The sequence below is a fragment of the Xenopus laevis genome, chromosome 2S (assembly GCF_017654675.1).
Source record: "Xenopus laevis strain J_2021 chromosome 2S, Xenopus_laevis_v10.1, whole genome shotgun sequence".
Lineage (NCBI taxonomy): Eukaryota > Metazoa > Chordata > Amphibia > Anura > Pipidae > Xenopus > Xenopus laevis.
Window position 1 is genome coordinate 50,595,004 of NC_054374.1, and position 27,946 is coordinate 50,622,949.

The following is a 27,946-nucleotide window of genomic DNA, read 5'->3' on the forward strand; positions in this document are numbered from 1 at the left end:
CAGTTATAATCAATATCTTTAATCAAAGATTAAAATGTAGGTTTTGGTAGTTGAGGTATATAATCAGTCAACAAAGCAACCATCACAGCCTGTAATGAAAAAAAAAACACAATTTAAAATGGTAAAGTAAAGAAAATATCATATACAGAGAACAAAAGTTACAATGTGCAGACTGAGCAATTAGTCAAGTTGAATGAAAAAAAAAAACAACTTATATTAGAATGAACTAGTTTAATTACTTACAGTAACCAATCAGCAAATTATAGAGTATATATTACATATTAAGGTGGCCATACACAGTCTGATAAAATCTTGGCCCATCCAGACCCAGTTGGTAATTTAAGTCAGTTTATTGGGTGCTCAGAACTGCCACCACATGGATATCTGGCTGAAAATATATCAATCTCTATCAGGCAGGTTTGGAAATTCTGTTAGGTGGGCAAAGCATCGGATCATTAATGAGGTCCTCATCTGACAGGTACCTGTACCCCTGCAAAGTAACCAGTTTTAGACAGGCCACCTCTATAAACAATCATGCGGCAGCATGCTCCCAGTGCAAATGCACACACCACGAAGGGGCTGCAGGCCTGGGTGCACCCCCTGAACCCCCTGTAGTTACACAACTGGTATGATCTAATTGTTGGCCCCTGTTTGCTGACTTAGCCAAAAGAGTGGACTTCCGTGTGAATGCCCAGCTTTAGAAAATGAATGCAAAAATCAATGGATAACTATACTGGTTCAATGTAGCACCTATGTTAGGAAATCAAACCCTTTTGGCTCAAGCAATCATAAAGGAAACCATGCTGCTTAACTTTTTCTTACTTAAGAAAGCTCACTTAGGGAAAAATACCAGCTAACTACTTTTCCTTTATGATTGCTCAAGCAGAAAGCATTAGCAAAGCACCCCCCCCCCATGTCTGAACCTTGTTTGTTTTTTTAGAAAGTCTCTGTACCATGACTGTCCATTTCCTATTTTCTGCTTCTGGGAAAACCAACGATTTGGGAGAATAGAAAACAGCATCATCCACTTCTTCAGGCTTTCTTGGCAAACAATGAAGGAATGTCCAGTCTGGAGATGCAACTTTACCAGTCTTTATAATAAATAGAAAAACAAGCATTAAAGTGATACTGACACTAAAAAAAATATTTTCAAAATAAATATTTACTTTAAAAGTTACCTATAGGTCTTGTTGATCGTTTTTCACTGATAGTTCTGCTTTTGTAAGTAGTTGTTACTTGAAGTTCCTAAACCTGACTGTTTTGCCAACCTGACTGTCCCTTCTAACCTGTCAGTTAGAGTTTCTAATGCGAACAGACTACTGCTGCATAAATATGGCAGCCCCCTCATAGAGGAACAGGATAGTAAGAAAGGTAATGTAAATACTTTTATGGCAAAATTATAAATAGCATTCAAGACAATGTTATGATAGATAATAAAAAAGGTTATTTTCTGATGTCAGTATCTTTTTAACTTTGAGTTAGCATAGGGGTTTACCAGTTGAAAAATAAAGGTGAGTGTAAATGATTTGAATGGACACTTTGCATGAATTAATAGCTTAATGGTCACATATACCATCCGGCTAGTATTTTACTGTCCTAGGCCGCCAAGGACAGGGTTTATTAAAAATGTACTGGCAATGTAGTTGCTAGTAAATTTGTAATATCCTTAAATGTAGCCCCTAGCCAGTTCTTCTAAATCATCGACCTGCCCGTATGCACCCTCTAGCCCTCAATCCACTTTCTTTCATGCCCCCATTTACTGTATGTCATGGCCCTTTCCCTTTCATGACCGCCCAGTCAGCTGGTAAAAGCAATTTTACAATGTGGCCCCATAGTTAAACATAGCCGTCTTAATTGTTGGAAAAATCTAACTGCGTTATGGTACCAGGATGTTGGTTTCCCAAAAACCTCTCTATCCTCCCTGCAATGTGCCAACAAAGTCGACAATACAGAATAACACTTTTAGAGTTGGCATTTCTGTCCACATTCTCAGTCACAACATTGTGATCTTCCATAGGAATGTGGTACTATACACAATGGAATTACAACAAAGTCATTACAGTTAAAAATGGGAACTTTTTACTGTTTTGGGGGTTTGGTTTTTTTCTTATTTAGTTATTTTTCCCCTTTTTTAAGTTTAAGATTGTTCATGTGGAGTCAGTATGAATACATGACAAACACAAGGTAGCAAAGAAAAGTAAAGGTCTAATGCAGAATGGGAAATATTTAAATAATTAAATACTACAATTATAGATGGTTTTATTAAAGGGGTTGTTGAGCTTTCGTTGCTTTTTATTACATAAGTGCCATAAATACAGGTAAACTGGTCACCAAAGTAATTAAGCCCTAGCAATCAAATAGCAGTCCGAGGGAAATTCCAAACCTTGTAGCTAAAGATATGAATTAAAAAAACAAAAGAAAGAAGCAGAATTGTCTTAGAATAATGCATTTTCATATGGGGGCTACCACTTTTAAAGGGCAAAATAAACCTGTATCAGGCAGCGTAAGCAAAATAGATAATATTTTGAAAATGTGTTCTATATCCTTTAAATAAATGAATTCATTTTTTAGATGTTTCTACAACTTTTTTCTCACTTAAATAGGATTGTTTTTGGGAGTTTTTTTCACAAGGGGTATAAATTGGGTGTAAATTTGAACTCTCCTATAACTCCTCCGAAGAATAAAGAAAATTAGGAAATAAAAATAATTTATATTTCCATGTTCTGCATAGATACATGGATGGATGTTAGAATGAGATTTTTTTTTTTACTTCTATGTGATTTTTTTAGTAGTTTGGCCTGTATCTAAAAGCAACTTGATTGAGAAGGACTGAGAGAGCAATTATAGTATGCCAGGCATGTCCAAAGTCTGGCCTGAGGGCCAATTGCGGCCCTTTTTCAAATTTACAGCGGCCCCCAGCCTCCATCATGAAATTAATATAATGAGACCCCCCAGAACTGACGCAGGAAGGAGATGTACTTCGCTGTAGGATGTCCTAAAATGCATTCAGTAAGAGCAGACTTTTCAGAATTCGGGCTGTGAGAAAAAGGTGAACAGAGAGATGCAAAACTAACTGTTCTCTTACTGGCAACTTACAGGCACTGTGACTGGTGCTGAGAGAAGGGAGAAGAGAGTAGAAGGGAAAGGGAAAGTATGGAAGCAAAATGGCTAGGCTGCATTCTCCCTCCTCTCCCCTATGATAGCTGCTGTGTCTGTGCTGCCCCTCTGCTCTTTTCACAGCATGTCTTTGTAGTGATGTCTAGTTTCTGGAATGTGCCTGGCTTTTAACCCTGCGGAGTACATCTGCAGGACAGTTTGGGGTAACTATCAAATTGCAATATGGTATCTGTTCAATGTATACCTAGCACTTTTAGGTGTTCAGAAAGAAAATAAATGTTTATGACATTATGTTATGCTACATGTGTTTCTGTGGTATATAAACACAAGCCCAGTCATTTACTAGTGCACCTGAGCTTACATTTGATATTTTTAATAATGTTTTTTTTATTAATATTATCAATTTATTATTATTATTAATAATATTGCGCCATATAATAGGCAACCCTCTTTTTTTATTAAGGTGGTATATCTTGTAATGGGGCCAGGTGGCGAGAGTAGATCTCAGGGTGGCAAAGTCTGGGCACCCCTGCATTAGTCTATGTAAGGCTATGGGTTTACAGTTGAACAGACTCGATTTAGACAGTTTAACAAATTAAAAATTATTATAAAATTACAGAACAAGACACATTCAGGTATAATTTACAATTATTATAAAATTATCATAAAAAGCACATTTAGATGTATTTAATCATTTTAGTCTTACACCCCTAATATGATGCAAGTTTTCTACTTGAAAAAATTAGGGGCGGCATGCTGCCCAGCCATTTTATAGGGAGCTGTGCGGCCCCAGTTCAAACAAGTGGCGCCGGCGTCAAAAAAACGGGCGCCGGCATCAAAAATGAGACGCCGGCGCAGTTTCGCAAAATTCACGAATTTTTCGGCGAAGCGAAACGGCGCAAATTTGCCCATCACTACTCGCGGGTGGGGTGTAGTGTTGCCCTGCACTGGTAAATCTGGTGTTTTACTTAAGAAACTATACTATAGTTTATTTAGCAAGCCACTGTGTAGCCATCGGGGCAGCCATTCAAAGCTGGAAAAAAATCACAAGTTACACAGCAGATAACAGATAAATACAATAGGATTCCGAAGAGTTCATCATTATCTATTCTGTACCCTGTACTTGGCTGCCCCATGGCTACACAGCAGGGGTATTTGTATAAACTATAGAAGAGTTTCTAAAGCAACCACACCAGTTTTACCAGTGTAGGGTGACTGTACATTATATTGTCATTATATACTTTTTTAGATGTTACTTAAAAAGGGTTGTTCACCTTCCAAACACTTTTTCCAATTCACTTGTTTTTAGATTGTTCCTCAGAAATTTTTTCAATTACTTTCCATTATTTATTTTTTACTGTTTTTCCAAAATCCAAGTTTAAACTTGAATGTTCGTGTCCCTGATGTTGGAGTCTGACAGCTCAGTAATTCAGGTGCAGACTCTAAACTGTTACAATTTTGCAACATTTAGTAGATACATTTCTCAGCAGCATCTCTGAAGTATTAGCAGCTATTGTATCAATTCTAACAGCTGCCTGAAACCCAGAGATTCTGCTCAGGAGGGATAAAGATAAGAAATGTATCAACTAAATGTATCCATTTAGAACAGTTTACAGGGTCGGCGACCCCTCCTCCCAGAGCTGCTTCAGAAGGTGAAATATTAACTTTACACTTCAATATTCGAAAAACGGTCACACATGGAGAATAAAAAAAACATTGGAAAAAGTCGTTCTTATGGTGATCTATCTGAAAACAACTAGTTGTCTGAAGGTGAACCACCCCTTTAAGTACATTTCTAGGCAAGGTATGGACGTTTTTGCAGGTTTTTTTAAACTGTATAAGTTTTGACGTAACTTTATTTGTAACTTTACATAATTTGTGTAACTTTCTCAATGAAGCTGGATCCCCTCTTCAGAAGAAATACTTCCCTGCTTCTGCACATGAAACTCCACTGGGTTCATTGGGAAATGGGTGTGACTGTGAGTTCCCAAGTTATCCTCTGTATTTTAAAAAGTGTTCTTTCCTTCAATTTTTGGGTGAGATCTAGTAAAATATTAGTTTCAAACATATTTTAATTTGTACCTGCATTGTTATCTGGTATCCGTTAAAATCCTTTAAGCGTTTCTTCTTCTCTTCTTCCTGTCCCATGCTTACCCAGGTGTCTGTCACCAAAACATTGGCTCCAGTTGCAGCTTCCAGGGGTTCATTTGTCATAAAAAGCTTTGTGCCAAACTTGGAACAGGAAGACAAATCATTAGGTGGGTTCAATTGCAGTACTGTCATAAGCACACTCTATGCACAGTTTATATTAAATGAAAGACTGTCTGAGGTTAGGCTACATTAAGGGGCCGATTTATCAAAATGTGAGATTTGAACTCACCACAGAAAAACTCACTTTATATTCATTCCTATAGGGTCTTTAGAATCATATCTATCAATAAGGCTCACCATTTGATACATGTGCAGAAATCCCATAGGAATGAATAGAAAGTGAGTGAGTTTTTCTGTGGTGAGTTCTAATCTCACATTTTGAGAAATCTTCCCCTAAGTCTTGTGTCTCTGACAATGTCAATAGCCACTCCCCAATTACTGCTAGAATACAACTAGCCCCATTTGAAATCCATTTAATTGGTGCCTTAGTGGGATATCAGCAGTGGCATGACCGAGTCTTGTCTACTGATCCATTTGCTACTTACCAGTTCATTTCTTAAAGCAGCCTTATCACTGAAGCTTAATAGCTGATCTACCACATCTTTGAACCCAATGAAATGCAGCCAGCCTTGTGTGCAGTCTATTTCAACATATAAAATTTGACTGCAATCTAGTAGTTTGTCAAACATGCTCACAGTGGTGCCAACTAAGGCACAGACAATCTGACGGTACGGTTAACAATTGGCCAAATTGCTTGACTGATTCTACACATACATGTCTGCTTTAATAGAAATCACGTCTATCACGGCAAATCCTAAAGCATGGAGATATAGATTTACATTTCCATGAAAGACCTCTGTAGATAGTCTGTCAGTTTAGCCTTTTGCGAGCTAAAAGAGAGCAAGCAGGCATCAAATATTCCAGGGATTTTACTACAACATTTTATCCCACCATCTTAAATGTTTTACTTTACATATGTCTTACAGCCCTGCCATTATTTCAGAAAATGAGCCACTGTCACTCCTCATAATAGACAGTTTCTCAGTTGACTTTTCACTTTTTAATTGACCCATTTGCCCGAGATGGTACTTAAAAAAAATCATAAAAAGTTTGGAACACTTACCTCTTTGGAAAACTGCTTAGCTGCTGAAATGACAGCAGAATCAGGTTCATAACCCTTAAAAACAAATATCATATTTTTATTTGCTCTTGAAAAACATGTTTTCATTCAAATTTTTTAGGAGAAGGATGTACTTACAGGATTTGTCTTTTCACAACTAATTAGATTATAATTAAGAACCTTCTTGTATACTGAGGGGGAAGGGGGAGACTAGAGAGCAGAGACCAGTTTAAAACATTCTGAAATCCTCCAAATTGTGTCCCCAAAAAAACAAGGCTTTCCAGATCATAAACAGACAATTGGCAACCCTATCCCACCTGCTTTCACAACTTCTGTTTTTCTGTAGTATAGAATAGAATATGTTCTATCTTCTGCTGCCTGAAAACACCAATGGTAAATTCTATGGCTTTTCAGACATCTGTATTTATTTTTTGTATGCAGTGCTGCTGGAGTTTTCAGACTTAGTGGGTTACAACAACATAACTAACACTCTGTAGTCCTGGTCCCATACAGAAATAGAAATTAGATGAATTTCCAAGGACCTGATAATGGGTCGTGAAGCTGCACCTTAATGAATAATAACAGGACTGGCACATAAGGGCTTTCTGCCCCCCTCCCCAAATGATATTACTTATTATTGTGTTATGTATAGTGCAATACTTAATTATTTACACAGATATGTTAGCCTTGATGTGTTTGCTGGTTGTGCCTATAAATTAATTTCCTACACATTATCTGATCATCATCATTACCTTAATACCTAGTTATTGTATATAGGCTTTGTCTAGGAGAGCAGGTTGCATTTGCTTGTTGACTTTGTTCCGCCTATTAAAATTTTGACTACGATTAAAAGGGGAACTGTAAAAAACTATAATGACAATTAACATTTAATATGAGTTTTCTTTCATGGAAATAAGAAACTTTCTAAATGCAATCAGAAGAAAAATCTGTAGGTTTCTGAACTAATCAAGTTTATATCCATGAGATGAAGATCATTAAATTTTCATTTTTGCAATTGTTCCACTTTAAGTACCTTTGATAATAGCAACCTCCCTAACTTCCCATATACACTTGCAGCATTATAATCATCTGTGACTCAAAAGCTTTATAATGTTTAAGTTGTGTGTGTGGCTGAAGTACCATCAATGATGTAAATCTCTCCTCCTACCACACCCCACAACTGTGGAACAACATGGAAGCTTAACAAAAACAGATAGGGGTAGATTTGTATGTCACCACCACAAAATGCATTGGTGGGTCCACACTAGGGGGGACCCCCATCTCAACATTGTAGGCCTAATGCAGTAAATAAGTGCCCAAATTGTTAGGGTGATATTTTGGGTAGATGCTTATTTACTCCTTTGGATTTCTCTGGAACCATATCAAGGTGACAGCTGTAACTATATTTTCATATATCTTTTCAGTTAGCTAAGGGTGGGGGGTGCCAGAACTGAACTGAAAAAAAGCTGTAATCTTTGACTACTTTAAAATGGGTAAAGGGTGTCAGAATCTTATGGAATGAGCAAGAGAGTTTTACATACTGGGCACATCTCTAGAAAACAGTGGAAAATCAAGACAAAGGAAATTAAGGATTGTGGATGGAGTTGGTTTGAAGGGTGTTACTAGAGAGACAGTTGGATTGTGGTATAATGCAAGAGTCGACTATATGCTATGTGGACTATTTTTAAGTGAGCGGACATGTGAGAAGGAACAAGGCTGTGTTTGGCTACTACCATGTTTAAAACAGCTCCAGTATTTTACTTGCCTTTGGTGTTGCGATACGTAGGTTCATTCCAAACTTGGCTGCACTCATCATTATTGAATTTAGGACATTGTTTCCATCTCCAATCCAGGATATTGTCAGTCCGTTCAAATGGCCATAATGTTCCTGCATAGTAGAGTATATTACATTTATATTGTATACAACATAATTTTCTTGCATATTGTGCTTATACAAGTGGGAGATGGCATTTTGCTGACCTTGATACTTGATAATTATCGCAACATCCCCATCACTTGGTTGGTGATTATAGGGCTCATTTACATCTACAAGTACAGATGCAATTTCTGCAATTTCCCTGCAGTCAGTTGCGCATAAAAACACTTTTATTAAAGGTACTTGCATCAAAAATTCCTCCTTGCACTTCCATATATTTGCTGCCGAGACTTCCCTGCCTTCATTTCCAAATTTAGCGATGTTGCCTTTACTGATGCAGGGGAACCCTGGAGATACCGCCACCTCCGAACCAGGTGAAGGGTTCTCTTTCTACCCAGCGTTAATATTTGCAGCACATTTGTCCCAAAAGAATTGAGCTCAGATAGCATTCATGTCTGATTTGCAATGGAATGTGTGTACAGTTGAATTAATTTTGACGAATACGACATAACTGGATTAAGCATATTGCACTCTTGCTGCAATGATACAGAAATTGTTCTGTATTGTGGGAAAACACATCAGGGGGCAGATTTACATATGGTCAATTATCGAGGGTTAATTAACCCTCGATATTTGACTGCCGAATGTAAATCCTTCGACTTTGAATACCGAAGTCGAAGGATTTACTGCAAATAGTTTGATCGAACGGAAAATCGATTCGAAGGATTTTATTCCATTGATCGAACGATTTTTCTTCGACTAAAAAATCCTTAGAAAGCCTATGGGGACTTTCCCCATAGGCTAACATTGCACCTCGGTAGGTTTTAGGCGGCAAAGTAGGGGTTCGAATTTTTTTTAAAGAGACGGTACTTCGACTATTGAATGGTCTAAACTAAAACGATTTTTAGTTCGAATCGTTCAATTCGAAGTCGAAGTCGTAGTCGAAGGTCAAAGTAGCCAATTCGATGGTCGAAATAGCCAAAAAAATCATTCGAAATTCGAATTTTTTTTTTATTCTATTCCTTCACTCGAACTGAATGAGTGAATGTGCCCCCAATTGTGCTCAGAATTGCATTTGCAGATATAAAAGAGAACTTTTGTCACCAATGATTGTCCATTAGCAAATGCAAAAAAATAAAAGAATTTTCTTCTTTATGAATACTAATTTGCAAAGAATGGAATGTTATTTTCACTTTGCTGTAAAGGGGAATACCAATGGAAAATAAACAATAGGAGTATATCAATATTTTTACACTTGAGTGCTTCATCTTGCAACTAACTTGTTGTTATGCATGTAAAAGGCTATTAAATATAAATTTACAACATTTTCAATCAATTATATCTGATGGCAAAATGAAAACCATAACAAAACCTTATGTTTTGGAAATGTTATTATCTAAATGTCATTCAATTTTCTGCAGTGAGGCACATAGTTATTCTTGTTTCCCAAGAAAAGGATATCTTTTTCATATCAACAAGAACATATCCTTTGCAATAATTGTTTTGTTTTCATGTACAGTACTGTACTAATTTAGTATTAGAATAACTGAAAATAGTGTAATATAAAACTCATAAAGGAGTCAGCACAATTTACTTGTTTAAAATGTGAAATATGATGTTCATTTACATATGTACAAGATTCCCATTGGTTAGTTTCAGTGCTTCTTTAAATTCAGACTGTACAGTGCAAGACAAAAGGATTGCATCAATAAAGCTCTGGATTGATCTCTATTTCTGCTTTTGTGATCTTGGGCACTCCCCTTCATCCAACTGTGCATCGGGAACAAAAATTATGCACTAATTAGTTATTTTACTATACAGGTGCTATGTGCAAAATGTTATAAACTGATGTATATCCCCATGTTTTTTACCCATAATAGAAATTCTTTGTTTTTCTGAATTCTGCCAACATTGCAAGTGCCTGCAAATAGTAATGGGTGACTTTATCCCGAAAAATTTGCGAAACGTATTGAAGTCAGTGGCATCAAAATTATTTTGATGAGTCAGCGCCTGCGACAATTTTTTATACGCATGGTTATTTTGTCAAAATCCATTATGGCAATGGGCGTAGGAATAATTTTATTTTGACACAGTGGATTTTTCGCAGTCTAATTTTTGCTGCAGTTTTGCAAAGTTATTTGCTGGCTGCAAAACGTGGAAATTCTCCACAAATTCACGCCTGATTAATTTATTCGCCCATCACTACCTACAAATAATTTGCACTACAATTTGCAGGTAAATTAGTGTCTACTAACTGATTGCAGGTTGTGTACAGTGTTAATAACTGCACAAGTCTTTGATTCTCTAGAGCAAGACGTTGGTTGTGTAGGAGTAACATGTTAAGGCAACCATGGCCTTAACCAAGTAACAACTTTTTAAGGCAGTTATTAATTTCAATGTTTCCTTGTGTCTGTAGACACTGTACTTTGCACCTTGTGAGCAACTGAACACAGCAAGTCAAACTATAGCATTTGCAATCAGTTCAAACCCCTTCTATATATGGTTATGTCAGGGCATGCTGAATAAACTGCCTAAATGAATGGCTAGTTTAGCATTTTCTTGTGCAAAGAATGCAGGAGGGCTAAATATAAAATTACTGCAAAAAGGCAGTTTAGATTTAAACTTACATTATTGATTTCTAGCACATAACTGATTCATAAAAAGGATCAGAGCTGCAAAATACTATTAAAATAAAACAGGGAGGGCAGAATTTGTAGACTCGTGTTAACACACAACTCATGTGTGTTCTGAATAACTAGTGCAGTTCATGCTTGGGAAGCTATCTAATTTTCAGCTTGGACCCAGAGCGCAAAAACTGATGTACTTGCAGGGAGTATTAGTCACAGTATTAGATTGCTTAGCAACAGGGCTCTGCTACACAATTCCCGCTGAGCTGAAACCTTATTTCAGTCTATGGCATTCTAATTGCACTGATACTACCAAAGGATTCTCATGATAGAACATACTTGGCTGGTGTGAGCGGAAATAAAATGCTTGTTGCATTTAAAGGGAACCTGTCATCCAGGCATAAAAGCTGTATAATAAAAGTCATTTTCAAAATGAATATGAAACCCAAATTCTTTTTTCATTAAAACATCCACACATGTTATATATGCATTTAAAAATCTTAGCTGTCAAGTAATTTTTTGTCTGGCCCACCTCTATGCCTGTACTAGGGTTGGAATGGGCTGGCGGGACACCAGGAAAAACCCAGAGGCCCAGACGCGCTCCCCTGAATGGCTGGTTCCAAAAAAATGATAAGCGGACCGTGCAGCGCTGTTTCTGATGCAGGAGGCACCCCCTTGTCCACTTACCTGTCCGGGGAGGGAGCGCAATTGCGCTGTCTCGCACTAGTAAAGCCAAACCAAAAATTCGGCTCTAAAGGTACCTTCGTAAACTAACTGGCGCTGCTGCCTGAGATGAGGTTTTGAACTCACCTCATTGGCGGAGCACCCATGGTGCCGCGCACCAGCATTCGCGCATGTGCATGGGGCCCTGGAAGATTGGAACCCGATGGGCCCCAATGCTCCAGTCCGACATTGCTTAGGCAATTACTTTCACTTTCCATTCTGCACTTTCTAGATGTAATTGCACTCACCACAATTCCCCCCCCGCCTTACCATCTAATTGTGTAGATATTGCATGGACAAATGCATCAGGTCCCCATGCACATAAACAATGATGATGCAAAGCTTGTAGGCAGGTGTTCTGTGAATAACTAGTAGACTGCAGTTATTAAAAATAAATATGCGTCAATCCAATTTACACCAACAGGCAATCAATTATTCAGCATTTGGCCACCCATCTTCCAGGACTCTAGCCTCCTTGTTACCTACAGAATTTTCAGGTAGTACCTTCTAATACCAATGGGCCGCACCTGTTCCACTGCCCTCAATGGGATCTCACTATCCCCACCTGTCCTCAGCAACCCGACGCTCCTCGTTGGCTCCCCCTTGCTATTAAATACAGGACTTTCACGGTGGCCACAGTCACATAGCCCTCTCTTTTACTATCCTGTTTCCTATCACTTCATCCCTGATTGTTAGAGGATCTACTGGAAGGCTAGTTCCACTTACTCCTGGTTGGGGCTCTTAACTGCCCTTGCTATCTTTTCCTAACTGTCTTGTGCACCTAATGCACACTATAACAGAACTCTCCTAGTTCTGGCTAAGCCTACTACTTACTTCAGGGCTGGGCTCTTCTTCAGGGTCGGACTGGGGGGACCGGGGCCCACCGGGACTGCTGGTCCAGGGCCCCCGCCCCCCTACTGCGCGCATGCGCGAGCGCACTTCTCGGCGCGCAAGCGCCGATACGCATGCGCAAGCGCCGATGCGCATGCGCAAGCGGTGATGCGATGCGCATCGCCGAAAACTTTTTAAAATTTTTTTATACTATTAGAGGGGGTCTGGCCCGGCGGGGCCCACGAGGGTCGGGGCCCACCGGGTTTTTTCCCGGTGTCCCGCCGGGCCAGTCCGACACTGCTCTTCTTCCCTCCAGCAGGTGTTCTTCACTGGACCACACCCACCTACGAACTGCCACACCCGTGGTTTCTTGCCCCTATTTATACTATTTTTCTTCCCTTCCCCGTCTAGTGGCAGTGGTAGAAATTACATCATTACCTAACTAATAGGAACCTACTGCCCTCTTGTGGCCAAACCCTGTGAACACTTTTAAAACATTGCAATTTTAAAGATTCAAAACTCATATACACACATAACAGACATTTTCCCATTTACACCGTCATACACTGCACTTCTCACATTACATCATTTTCATCCACCTTATAAGCTTGCCTTAATAACCGGGTTTACAAAACGGTGCTTGTCTGCTTAATGTGATTGTGAATTCCCAGACTAAAGGGAATAAGATTTAAATAAATTATATAGTGCAAGTAAAGTTTACCTTGCTTGACATGATAAAATAGGATTTAGATTTATTTCTTAGGGTGACAGAACCACAAAAGATTTAATACATACAATGAAGTATGCATATTTCTCAAAGTGCTTTATTCCATAAGTTACACACAGTTTTCTCCTGCTTGGAGCTTTATTCAAGGTTAAATAATACAAAGTGGAACATACTATTTATACCATGTGACACAGATCTCAGATTAAACAGGCATTAGACTCTGGATCAACACAATTTCCTATTGCAATGCATTATTTAGAGAAAGGACACACTCCTTTCTATTAAATGAATGTATAAATTGGCATATGTATATTTAAAAAGGAGCTTTGGATATACCTATACAGATTCACGGGAAGCTCATTAAGAACAAATAGGAGGCACATGTGTAGTTAATAGTCATGTGTGGAGACTGGTTGTTAACAACTGTCACATGGTATAAATAACATGTTTGACTTTGTATTATTTCATTGTATATGTATATATATATATATATATATATATATATATATATATATATATATATATATATATATATACACATACAGTATATAATATATTAGACTGTACTATTACAGAATACTGTATATACCCACAGAGGGAACTATTTACGGTAGTAATAATTCTATTGGCCCCATGTTACTGTGATAACAGTGTGTAATAGCCGTTATTATATAAAACTGTTCTACTAAATCAATATCTTATGCCTAAAAGCATTTTTCTCATTTACCTGCTTAAAGAAGAACTAAACCCTAAAGTTAAAAAACCCCTACCCCTCTACCTTACATAGACCTCCCTCACTCCTCCCCCCAGCCTAGCTGCTTGCTTGGGCAAATGATTATAAGTCTTTACTTACCCCTCCGTGCAGATTCTGTCCAGTGGAGTTCATGGGCTCCATCTTCAGCCGCTTCGGTAATCTTTGGAATGAGACCGATGCTTCTTGCAATTTTCGTGAGCTTCGGCACATACGCAGTTGTCGTGAAACAGAAATTTGCTCCAACTGCGCATGCGTCGATACGCCATTCCGAACATTACCGAAGAGAAGAAGATGGCTGCCATAAACTCCGCTAGACAGAATCTGCACCGAGGGGTAAGTAAAGAGTTAGGGGCATTTGCCCCGGGGAGCGAGGGAGGGGGTCTATGTAGGGTAGGGGGTAGGGAACAGTAACACCAAAAAATAAGTGTTTTAAAGTATTGAACATGCAATTTTCTTTTGCTCTGCACTAGTACAACTGGTGTGTTTGCTTCAGAAACACTACTATAGTTTATATAAAGAAGCTGCTGTTTAGCCATGGGGTCAGCCATTCATTGGTGAAAAAAGGAGAAAAGGCACAGGATACTCAACAGATAACAGATTAGCTCGATAGTATACAATGGGATTCTTAAGAACTTATCTGTTATCTACTGTTTATGCTATGCTTGAATGGCTGCCTTCATGGCTACACAGCAGCTTGTTTACATAAACTATAGTAGTCTTTCTGACATAAACTCACCAGTTTTTCCAGTTCAGGATAACAGTACATTATATTGTCATTCCTTAAATACACTTTTATTTTTTGGGGTTACTCTTCCTTTAAACTAAAAAGTAAAAGTAAATTTTAGCATGATTCTCGCATTTTCTGCATACTGTACCTGCAAAGTGAGGTAATCCGCTAAAATTTGGATAGGATGATACATATCAGATAATCCATTTACAATTGGAATTTTTGCTTCTTTAGCCAGGAGGTCCAGGTCAGTTTGGCAATAAACTCTTGCTAGAACAGCATCAGTCATACCAGATAATACCCTGGTAGGGAAAGATAAAAATAGTACCATGTTACATGGCATTGCCATACAACATCGGGGTAAGAAATCAAAGTTATACTGCTTTGGTAAGTAAGAAAAAACTGTGAAGAAAGATGCACAGAGTTATCAGTCATAAGCAAATGCTATGAAATAACCTTACTGTGCTTATAAAGACTTACTTATATCATATGTTTGTGTATGGCAGCAGAAATATGATACTTATCAATTTCTTACTTGTAAACTGCATTAAAAACAAACACGGGACAGTTTTTAGTAGCTGAAGGCACAAAATGTCTCAATGCACTAATATATTGATAATGGGTTGAGCGCAGAGGACCTCTTGTATTGGTATATATATATATATATATATATATATATATATATATATATATATATATATATATATATATATATATATATATATACAGTCCACTTATAGCAGCCGCACTCAAGAACCGGACTTATTCAATTCAATTTGGGTGCAAGGTCCAAAGCTTTATGTATATAATTATTGAAAAGACCGCACTCCTTTTCTTGCAAAATTCTAATTCTATTTATTGTGTACAAAAATCCGATGTTTGAAAAAGGCCCCAATGGGGGCTGAAACGTCGGATTTTTTTACACAATAGAATTTGAATTTTGCAAGAAAAGGAGTGCGGTCTTTTCAATAATTATATACATAAAGCTTTGGACCTTGCACCCAAATTGAATTGAATAAGTCCGGTTCTTGATATATATATATATATATATATATATATATATAAATATAATTTATTATAAATATTATTGTAAATAAATGAATCATTAAATATTAGTTTTGTGGATTTTTTTCTTAATGTGATAATGTATACAGGACAGAGGAAATCTTTTGCAACAAATTCTCAGGAGTACCTGATGCTAGGTTTCCCAAGCAACATGTGACAATACACGATGCCCCTTGAAGTATGATTCCAATAGAATTTTCTTATTACCTGGGTTCATTTCCCACTTACCCATGACAATATATTGCAGACATTGTTCAACAAACCTTGCTGTATCCTTCAGGCTTTCATTAACTCCCAAATGGATATCTTGCGTTGTTAGAAAACAAGGATGTCCACCAAGCAAAGCAAACCCTATAGCAAAGTTAAGTAAAACAAGGAAAGAGTATTCACTAGTGCAATAGATTTATCTAGGATTCCCACCAAAACTTTTTTTTTCATCCACTTTTAGTGGTTCTTTAGTTCCCTAGATGTCTGGCTGGACATCACTATGAAACAGTGTGAATAAATGATTGGTACAACAATATTAGTACAATAATACTGTATAATAATATTACAGTTATCTGCAGTTTTTCTCAATTTTGTATGTCAAGCAGGACCATGTTTTCTTTAAATGCACCTGAATACACATACCTAGGGTTGCATCACCTTAAAAATTCATCTCCCGCAGTCTGCCACTGGACTCTTGCAACTAAATGAATCTTGTGCTGGTGTCAAGTTTCAAGATCACAGATTAAAAGGGTTTTGTTATATTTATCATAATCCAGAATATTGCAGTTTGTCTTTCTAATGAAAAGATGATTTATGCTCTTGGTCTCTAACACACACATTTGTCAGCCTAATTTATGCAAAGACTTATGCAAAGCATTAAATGGATACAAAAGCGCAGTACATGTTCCTTAAACTTAACAGTGTAAATGTTCTTGCCCAGCCTATTCAGATTAATTATGTGGGTATTGACTCAATAAGACCCTCAGGAATTACCAACATTTTAGAAGTGGCAGCAGTTCCAGGTTTCTACTATCTATCAACATTAATGACCTAAAGCAAGAGAATCATATGCTAATGCCAGCTTCAACGCAACATGCTGAAAGACGTTCTACCATTCTCACACAATTACAAGGGAAAAAACAAGGGAAATTGCATCAGATGGGGTGTTTTTTTTTTCACCACTATTTTGCGCCAATGGAAAAATGCCAAATGCCATTGACTTCAGTGGTACTTGGCTGTCACTGAGGCATCAGTGTGGGCTTACAGAAAAGACAGCCTCGCTAATAACACTAAAATAGAATTACAAGGCATCCATTTCTCTGAAACTGAGCTCTCTTCAGGGCCACTATCGGAAATCTTGGGCACCTTACTATTTTTATTTATTGACCCCAGTAGGGCCCAGGTTATTAGCTCACTGCCTGCAAGACCCAGTGTGCAACTAACTAGAATGGGGTTATAGTTTTAAAAAAACAATACATTTATGAGCCTATGATCTGCCAATGTGTGTTCATTTTACAGACTTTACTGTATTTTATAATTTTGCATATTCTTTATTTTTTTTAATTATTGTGGAGAGCTAACACTGTACTACATACAGATATGCCAAGTGCATTTTATGTTTATTTATTTTTGGCTAATGCATCTAATATCTGAGAATTGACCATTGTTTCTCTCAAATTTTAGGGGCAGATGTATTAAGAGTCGAATTTAGAGTTCATGGGAGTTTGTCGAATTCAAATTCTTTTAAAAACTCAAATCTAATTTGAACTATTCCCTAGTCAAATTCCACTAAAAAAACTTGAAAATTAGAATCGAAAATTCTAATTTTCACTTCGACCCTTGATAAATCTGCCCTTAGTATATTAAATAGCCTATTCTAAGCAACTTTTCAATTTGTCTTCATTATTCATTTTTTTATTTGAATAATTTGCCTCCTTTTTCTGACTCTTAGCTTTCAAATGAGGGTCATTGACCCCATCTGAAAAACAAATGCTCTCTAAAGCTCCAATTTCTTGCAACCTTTTATTACTCACCTTTCTATTTAGGCCCTCTCCTAGTCATATTCCAGTCTCTTATTCAAATCAGTGTATGGTTGCTAGAGTATGGTTGGCTGAAATTGCATACTGCTGAACAAAAAGCTAAATAACTCAAAAACCACAAATAATAAAAACCAATTGTGAATTGTCTTTCTACATCATACTTAAAGTTAACTTGAAGGTGAACAACCCCATTAAGGAAAAAAAGCTAAAATGAAATGACAGCTAATTTATAATTACCTAAGCCCTAAGGAATCTCATAAGATGGCAAATGAAGACAGTGAGAAAATTGTTTTCCTGCTATAAATAGACTTGGGGATACACAGTTTAGTTTCAATTCATTGCCTGTCCTTATGTAACGGTAGCTTTCTTCCTCTTTTGTTTTTACTGTGTTCCTATTCTCTTTTCATAATTCCTTAGAATAGAGAACACTTTGCTTGAGGAAACCAATAACCCAGCTCCCTCTGCTGGTAATGCTGGGTGGGTTGCTGCTGCAAGTTTAGATTGCTATATACCCATGAAAAAGGATATGTTTTTTTGGGGGGAGGACACACTTGGTCATAGAGATTTCAGAGACAGGGTTAATTTAATGTGTATAATAACACAGAATCAGAAAATAACAGTTGCCAATAGGCAAAAAGCAAAACAATTAGCTCTGTATGCTAGGGTCAGCCTAGTAGTTTGTCTTTCATTCTTTGCTGAAAGTTCTTTTGCAGTTATAATATAAAAGTCAATCACTAATAGTAAAACCTGGAGAGACAGCAATTTATGGTACTTGCTGCTGGATTCCTTCCTGGGAATTAGAGTCAAGACATATGTAATTTCTTGAAGAGAATAACTAACTCTAATGGCGCTATAATGATTTTCAGTGCTGATTATCTCTGGAGGTGGCATCAAGCAGGTTTTCATTCAATCTGTGCCAACTGAGATGTTACGACATGGAAATACAGCTTTTAAAATCGTTACAGGGAGTCAATTAGTAAATATAATAATAATAGTGGGAAGTTTATGATAGCCAGTATAATTTGAAAAAAGATTTCATTATGTATTAACTATAAACCTGTTTTAAAGTGATGAATCCAAACTTTTATTTGGTGTCTGAAAACAAAAATATTTATTAATGAATGCCTCTGATACTCCAAGGCATATTTGTGCAGTACAAACTTAGTCATTCAAGAAGCACTTGCACCCAGGGCCAGAATAAATGTCCAGTGCAATGCTGGTGAATACTTGGTAGTATTGTCACCACTGCCTGCTAAATACAGGGCAGCCTTTGCAGCTTGCCCCCACCAATGGTCACTAATTTGCAAATCTGAATAGACACAAAAAGTAAGGGGTCAGGTGATGGGATGCCTTTGTGCAGCCTCCAGCTCCTTATCTATTGTATTGATTATTGGATTATCTGTATTCATATCTGTACATTCAGTGTACACATCCATTTATTGTATAGCACTGAGGAATATGTTTGTGCTTTATACGAAGGAATGATAATAATTAGTTCAAGCTAATTATTTTCTTTATCAACGGACATAAAGATATTTGATTTTGCTTATTGTTTAAATGGGGGAAACATTTTAAAAAAAGGAAAATGTATTGGATATTATTGCCCTCACCAGTTTCATTGGAGAGTCTTGTTCTTGTACTTCTTTTTTCAAATATCATGGCAAGAGATTTTCCCTGCAGCAGCGGCACATACTGATAAGACAAGACAAAGTACTTTGTGAGCACGAAACTAGAAGCAAAACAGGATTAGAAAGCATATTATGCTGTACATAAAAAATTAAAACATTAATTAAAAACACAATTACCTTATATATAAAAAATATATCAATATTATACTCTATAATATATGACAGGAAAAATCAGCCTGGGTGCAGTCCTGGGTTAAGGCTATGGGCACACAAGCTGAAGTGTTGTCAGCCTGCCTATCTTTGAGAGAAGCAGGTCTGTTTAGTGCCCTTGTAAATCAGGGCAAGGAAGAGAGAACGAGAGCTGTGCACTACTTTTCATCACCTTTTTTGTGTGACACAAAGTCACGTGATTTTAAGGATTTAGTGCCTAGTAACAGCCAATGAATACTCCCTACTGCTTTAGCTCAGCCATTTCCCTGCAGCTGGTACAGATAAGCTGCTGCCTAGCAATTACCTTTATTACTGGCATTACACGCTTCCCTTCAAATCCTTTTTAGTGGCTTCTGATAACACTGTGCTAGCAAAAGATGATTAAATCTCATCTTGGGGTAAGAAGAATAAAAAAATATTGTGTTGTTGGAAATCAAATTTACAAACAATTTCTTGGAACTAGCCAAAGAAGCCCAGGTGGAGCAACTGCTTCCTCTTGCCCCCTTCTGTGGAAACCCCTGATTACAGTATGCTATACATTATACAGGACTTTGTTTCACGTTAAGATCTGAAAACTGCCATTCCCACAATGTATTGCTTACATTTAATTTTCTACATTGCTTTTACATCTGTAATAAAAAGAAAGTGCCTTTAGTCACAGTAGCTAAAACCTGTGCACAGATATCTAGGAAACCCATGATCCTTCACAGTGTAGGTACAAACTTTATCATGTATAGGCCTTCAGAGAACAAATAGCTATTGATGCAACCACTATATTACTAAACATCAACTAATGAAAATAATTTACATAAGCATTAAATGCCTTACCTCTCCTTTTTGCTTTATTCTGTATTTCAGATCAGTTGCCACCCACAAAAGATATTTGATTTCTTCAGCTGTGTAATTTTTTAATGTTAAAAGGTTCCCGCCTTTTAACTGCACATTGCAATGTGATGACCTGTTTAGCAAAATGTTTATTACTATGCTATATTTCTATTGTGCTCATATATTTTTTTCTTATAACACATTATCCAGAGTGCATGGCACACCAGTAAACAGTGTCTAAACAATCATAACCAAACTAACTTGCATCTCAAACCTGGAACTAACCTCAAGTAAATACCATCCCCGTGTGTTGTTTCAATCTATATGCACAGTTTATTATAGCCTTATTTTTGGTATTAATCAAATCAATCAGATTTTCCATTCAGTGTTTACTGCATATCCTGTAGGTTTTTGTACTACAAGATATCATTACTAGTACAACAAGCCTGCTTTGATGTACATTGAAAGGATTATTAATTTCCCATAACAGTGTGCTTTTAGCACTGCATGAGCTACAATTACAATATTATTCTTAGTATTTTATAGCCATAAAATGTACTTTCAGAATCTCATCAGCAGTACTGAACCTCTCTTTAAAAGCACTCCTTTAGTTCTATTGAAAATACCGTCTCTGCTACTAAGACTGGAACAGGTAACCCTGTAACAGCTGAGCTACAACAAGGTCTGTTTACTACCACTCAAATATGGCTTGTTTTGCACTGAATGCATTTCCTGTTATGTTGCTGTGTAGCTTGTTTTGTGAAGAAAATATTGCATGTTTGCAACATGATTTGCAAATCTTTTAACAGATTTACTCATCACTACTGCACAGTTGAGACAAGCCTGGTTAGCATGAGCTAATGGATTGTAATTTATTCCTACATGCCCTCTGTAACCCTATCGTGACACCTCATGTAGCATAGGATTTACATTCTCTTGATTACAGTACATGGTTTGAATCCCTTTTGCTATGTGAAAGATACTGGGGATATTTAACACCTAGTGGGCACTTCAGGAGAATTCAACTAGGACAAATAAAACACTCAAATGCAGCAAACAAAGAGAACTTTATATAACTGGAAGACAAGGCAAAATGCAATCACATATCACCCCTGCCCTGTGTGGTAAGACCATCCTTGGCACAGTCCTTACCAGGACACAGTCCCACCATCCACTTCAGGTGGACAACACAGTCACAGTTCTGTTCCTTCCCCTTAAGAGCTCTTAAACTTAGCACTACCCCAAAGTACCCCTCCCTGTAGACAAGGTAGTAGCTTCCACACAACAGGCTCTCAATCAACCCCTGTCCACACGCAGGGGACCCACCGGATAAAACATCCACTGTGTCTCCACAGAAATCATAAATCTTCAGGTTGGGCTCCTAAGCTTTCTAACTAATCACACAAAGCCTCTTTCCTTATCTTCAAGCCAAACTCCCAACACTCATCCAGAGTGTGAGCCAGGGCCGCTCCTGCCATGAGGCAAGGTGAGAACCTTGCCTCAGGCAGCATGAAGCAGCCAGTTACCAGGGGCAGCAAAAAGCTGCCTCTGGTATCTTTAAGAGACAAATTCACGTTTTTTAACACAGAAATTCTGCTCTGCTAGTGCATTGAGTGCAATAGCACAATCAGTGTGAGCACACCAAAGCCTCTTTCACTGGAATTCATCATCAGGCAGCTCCTTTACATGCCTCTGCTGCCTCGAGCTCCAGACCATCTCCTCCAGGTCGATCTCCATACGTTGCTCATGGCCCATACCATAGATTGCATGGGCCCCAGCAGCATCCACTCCCTCCTAGAGTGGAAGAGAAAAGGGACTGAGCACATAGCATCTCTCCTTAATAAAGGCTAAGGCACCACCTGGCCAAATCTGTAACTGCTAGGGCAAACTTCAGTGGACTCCAGAAGATAGGAGAAGTTAACCCTATTTTAAAAAGTTTGCATGATGCCTGCAAACTTTGAATACTTTGTTCTATGATTATATCTGCAGTTTAGACCCTCCTCTGCTGCCAAGATTTTAAATGATGCAGAATATAACAAAGGTGATCTAACCAACCAAACACCATGTAAAGGTATATTAGGGGTTTCTGTGTTGTGTGAGGCTGTTTAATACATTTTACGTCAGTAGTTCCTTTTAAAATAATGATTTCATATAAACAAGAATATGGAGCAGAGCCATAAAATCCATTTGAAGGACTAATCCAGCACATGGATTAGAGCAGTGGTCCCCAATCAGTAGCTCGCGAGCAACATGTTGCTCACCCACCCCTTGGATGTTGGTCCCAGTGACCACAAAGCAGGTGCTTATTTTTAAATTCCAGGCTTGGAGGCAAGTTTTGGTTGCATAAAAAAAACTGATGTACTGCCTAAAAGAGCCTCCTGCAGGCTGCCAGTCCATATAGAGGCTACCAAACAGCCAATCAAAGCCCTTATTTGGCGACCCCATGGATTTTTTCATGCTTGTGTTGCTCTCCAAGTCTTTTTACATTTAAATGTTTACAAGTGAAAAAAGGTTGGGGAGCCCCATATTAGAGGTACAGCCCTCTTGGGGCAAATTCACTAAGATGCGAAGTTGCGCCAGGCGCAACTTCGCCGCACTTCGCCAGGCGTAGTTTCGCCAGGGCTCCGCAAATTCACTAAAATCCGAAGTTGCGCACAGGGGTTGCGTAAGGTTGCGGAGTTGCGCTAGCGTTGATTCGCTATATAAAGCAAAGTTACGCTAGCGAAGGCTAATTTGCATACGGCGCGAAATTCAAATTTCAATGGAGGAACACGTATCTGCAATACAAATGCCTAGAAAACCTTCAAATCAGCAAATAAAAATTTTATTTTGCCCTACACATGTGCCCACTGTCTAGGTAAGTTGCCATGAGTCAGGAAATGTAGGGGGGAGGAAGGGGAGCCCCAAAAAATTTTCGATCTTTTTCAGCCTATCACCCATCATGTAGAAAACACGCCAGCGTTTTTTGGGACTATCCCTATCTACTCCACCTCAGACCTGGCGAAGGAAGTCTAGCGTAAAAGGTAGCGTTCAGTACACAGCGCAAGTTAGTGAATTTGCGTAGTTTCGTCGCTAGCGAAGATTCGCCTGGCGTAAGGTTGCGAAAGTAACACTAGCGAAACTACGCCAGCGTTCGTTAGTGAATTTGCGCAGTAGCGAAAATGCCAAACGCTAGCGAATTAACGCTAGCGTTCGGCGCTTCGCGGCTTAGTGAATTTGCCCCATAGAATATCAATTATGCTTAGAACATTTGGCAGCCCCATCCTGGATGTGTTTTATAATTACAATAAAGGTTATAGGTTTAGTATAATCTACACTTATTTCTGCTTGTTTCAGCATGTTTTTATTTCTAGCTGTCTAATGTGATATTTACAAAATAAAGCGTATTTGCCACCACACATTTCCTCTACTTGGATAATAAGCTGGGATTTCCATGCGAAGATATTTAGATAGAAGAAAAGCTCTTGTGATAAGGAGGGTTCTCAGAGGATCAAAAGGAGGGTTCTCAGAGGATCAAGCTGATTAACACACAAATCTCATCCTGGTGTCTGGTCAGTCATATTATGACAATTTCAAATGTTATTTTGCACACAAAACAACAGACAAATCTGACAAAGTGTTGATATTATTTATAATATATAGCATGGACATGTTAGGCAGCACTTTCAGTGATGTCCCAGTGCATCTTTCAATATACTGTAAAATAGGGTCAGCTTCACTGAATGCCAGTTAACCTTCTGGAAGGTGGTATGTATCTATGTAGATAATAACATTAGGACTAGGGCTGCAAGACAGCATAACTAACCATTCTGTTGCTGTGCTAATAGAAAATGTAAAAACTTGTCTCTACCAATTACAAGGAGTTTATCAGGTTTTCAGTAAAATGTAATTTTCTTGGTTGCTTCAAGGCTCACCCAGAGCCCAGTGCTACCCAGCATCATTTAGAGTTTAGCAGTTTGAGTTAGAAAATAAAGGTTAAAGGTTTAATGTAATAGTCCAATACACTACTGCACACTGTAGAATGAACGATTGCTTAGTAAAGTGAATTTATTGGCTCATAATTTAGAGCAGACAATAAAAATGGCAATGCAGGACCCTTTGTCAAGCCTCTTGATAATAAAAATGGCAAAGTTTCGGGCCTCGCAGGACCCTTTATCAAGCCTCCAGGTGAATTCTCCGCCCCCTTCCAGCAGAGACTATACATTGGTCTTTTCAGCACTAGATTCGAATGTGACAAGGATGCACCCATAGCGCACACAGTGAACACCGCACAGGTCGGAGTGCCGGAAGAGTGGAGGTCTCTCCTATTGCTGAGCAGTGGGAGCGGTCTGACATTCTGGCAAATGTTGGGTCCATACTGACCCTGATTGGTTGTGACCTTTAATAGTCACGAGGAAGTCTCGCTTGTGCTGTAGTATGCTGCAAAGGTCAGTATAGTGCGGGATGTAACATGTGTGGTACAGCAATTGGCACAGATAACACAAGGCAACTCGAAAGGCTTACTGATGGTGGAAACAGGTAACAGGTCCTGCATTTAATACGTTTCCTCCGTACCTGCATTGGAGGTGACACAGGGCATAGGCAATTTGGCTGTCAGCCCCCACCACGGAGATAAGTGAGGAGGATACTTCCTGATCTTACTATAAGGTCGTAGGAAGATCCTTTGATTGTTTTTATGTATTTCTCTCACAGGGTATGTTTTTCCCTGTCACAAGAATCTCGTAATTTGATACTGTGTGTTTAATTAGCATTGGGAGTCACTGTAGTTTTCACCTATATGTGATAGGTGCACTCCTATGACACTACCCCTGATACAATGCACACGATTGGCTCAGTTCCATGACACTATCACTGATGCACTCAGTACTATAACCACACCCACTTTTTGTGATGTCACTGGCATGGTTTTGGCTCCATTTTTGAATCCTGTGTGTGTATATAACTTCATGTTCACTTTAGGCTCTGCCCTTCCTGATGACGGCTTGAGTTTGTAAGACAAAACGTTGAAATAAATCTACCAGCTTTTTTTTCACTTATGAAGACCTATGTGTGCAGAAGTTTTTTTGCTTTATAGATATGAATTTCTGTTCCAGCAACTAGGCATCAACATGGCTATCTGAGTGCACCTATCTAGTTATATGTATATATATATATATATATATATAATACACAAAAGCCATGAATATCTTGTAAATTATATCCTTATAAACGGTGAGTAGTGATGTCATCAGTTATAAACGGTGAGTAGTGATGTAATTTCTGTCACGACTCACTAAAATTTGTGTATTATAATTAATAAAGTACCCCCAGTTGTAAAATATGAGGATATTATAAGTTACCTCGGAGTTCCATGACCTGTATAAAAACACTCGGCCTTCGGCCTCGTGTTTTTATATGGTCATGAAACTCCTCGGTAACTTATAATATCCTTATATTTTACAAGAGGGGTACTTTATTCACTATATATATATATATACTGTATATATATATATATATATATATATATATATATATATATATATATAACCAATGGAATGGTGCACTCCATAGACAAAATTAATACCTGGGTGCCAGCATGGGAAATAAGCAGTGAAAAAGGATTGCGGCACTCACAGGGTTTTAGTGAAAAAACAAAAAATGTTTTATTATTAAGCCTCAATGTTTCGATCCCCCACAGAGATCTTCGTCCGGAGCAAAAACATCCAGCACCCACAACCTCTGGGGGGTTGGTTGTATATATAATATATATATATAAAACCCAATAATGTTGCACTATGGATGATTATGCCTGTGTGCTGGTTGCACTGTCCATATTATAAATCATTTAAAAAATAAGAACCACACTGACAGGACTTTTTTGAAAAAACACCAGAGGTGTTTTTTTTTATGTTTTACCTCCATATTAAAACCATCTTCAAGAATAAAATCACCCCCTCAACTGTGATCAAAAAAAATACTCAAAAGGACGCTAAACCATACATACAAAAGATACATTGAATCTTGATAAAGGTCCCAGGTGAGGACCGAAACAGCAATTTAATAAAGATAAATATATACATGTACAGTATAAACACATGTATGTATGTGTGTGCATATCTATATACTTATATGTATGCATGCACATAGATATATCAATACACTCATGACTCACCCACAACTCACTGAAAACATTTTTTTTTGTATCACAGGTTATCGATGATCACCCCATATGGGCCCCCTAAGTAAAGAAAGTAAACCACGCCCCTCCCCCCTGCAGCTATGGAGGGATTCTTCCTCTATAGTTACACCACTAAATACACTCACATAATACAAAGTCTCTACCGCTCTAGACAGTTTGTGCCCCCTTGGGAGCAAGTCCACAGTCTGGGAACCACAGATTTAGTGAAAAATGCCCACTTAGTGCTCAATCAAGAAGCATTTAAGTGCTGGGTCTTGCAGTGCTCTGTGCCTTGTACCTTGTTTACCCGCAAAAAATAAATAACCTGGCAAAGAAATTTCACTCATCACTAATCAGATTAAATCTTTGTTGGGCTAAAGGCAGCCCTGTCATTACCTGCTGCCCGGGTCAGGTGGAAAGTGCAGGGTCACTTTGCACCCTGCACCCATCAGTGCACATTAATTTGCATGTCTGATTGGAAAGTGCTCCCATTCCCTCAGGGAGTGCTGTGTTCATATGTAAAGGGCACGTCCTTGTGCTCTATCTGAATATGAAAATTTTTTTGCAGCCTTAACTGTAGCAATCATCAATAGAAAGCAGGAAATAATGATATCTCCATTTACACAAGACACTGAACCCACAGGCACTGATGGGAGGCCATGGTGCAAAGTGCAAAACAAGTGGTGACTTATAGCACTTTGCACCCTAGTCCACTGTCTGAAAATGTATTTTGCTGAAATACCACTTATAAATTGGATTTTATTTCTGAATTACAAAGAAAAACTATTATTTTGTCTAAATATTTCAGATCTTTATCAAGGGGAGTAGGGAAGAATGTATTGTCGTACAAAATACCCTGATACAAATAATGGATATAAGCTAGGGCAGCAAAGGTGGCAGCTCCCACAGAAATATTTAAATACAACATCCTGTGCACAAATTTAGCTAAGCCCTTAAACTGTAACATCTTTTTAAAGGAAAATAGATGAGTAATGAAAAGGGGGTACATCTTTACTTTAAGGCATTGCTGTCAGTGAGGCTGTTTTTTACTATACTGTACTAAATATTCAGGAATCAGGTTAAAAAATTCATTATAAACATTAAAACAATTATTTTAAGCAGTGCAAGAAAACTCATTTAAGACTTCTTATAAGAGTGACAAAGAAGATTATATATAAAAGACATAGGCATTATAATGGAAACTTACCGAAAGTGATGTGCAACACATTTGCTGGTATTTAGTATAGGAGCAGAAGAAAATACATGCCTCAAAAGTGATAGCATTTCAAGGAAGTGATGTGACGACCAACAGAGGTTAAATGTAAAACTATGCAGTTGTCTGTGCCTGCTTTACAACAAAATGAAATGTATTAGCACCTCT

The 27,946-nt window shown here is 38.0% G+C and overlaps 1 protein-coding gene across 4 annotated transcripts; it reads right to left on the reverse strand.

The window, feature by feature from the left end:
- On the reverse strand, positions 1 to 27,937 carry otc.S (ornithine transcarbamylase S homeolog). 4 transcript variants are annotated; one of them, NM_001085618.1, is given in 10 exon segments: positions 1 to 89; positions 954 to 1,091; positions 5,200 to 5,349; positions 6,392 to 6,445; positions 8,154 to 8,276; positions 14,802 to 14,955; positions 15,982 to 16,069; positions 19,356 to 19,437; positions 20,412 to 20,541; positions 27,773 to 27,937. In NM_001085618.1, coding segments are annotated over 10 exon segments (1,056 nt in total). In that variant the 5' UTR covers positions 27,850 to 27,937; the 3' UTR covers positions 1 to 29.
- Positions 27,938 to 27,946: the final 9 nt, after the last annotated feature.

What these genes read in the sequence shown, in the direction of transcription:
- otc.S (XM_041582955.1), bottom strand. Translation starts at nt 27,849, where the DNA reads ATGCTATCACTTTTGAGGCATGTATTTTCTTCTGCTCCTATACTAAAT. An exon ending in TACGTATCGCAACACCAAAG is followed by an intron (nt 6,446 to 8,153) that starts GCAAGTAAAATA and finishes TTTGTTTTTAAG; the next exon opens with GGTTATGAACCTGATTCTGC. An exon ending in GATACCAGATAACAATGCAG is followed by an intron (nt 1,092 to 5,199) that starts GTACAAATTAAA and finishes TTTATTATAAAG; the next exon opens with ACTGGTAAAGTTGCATCTCC.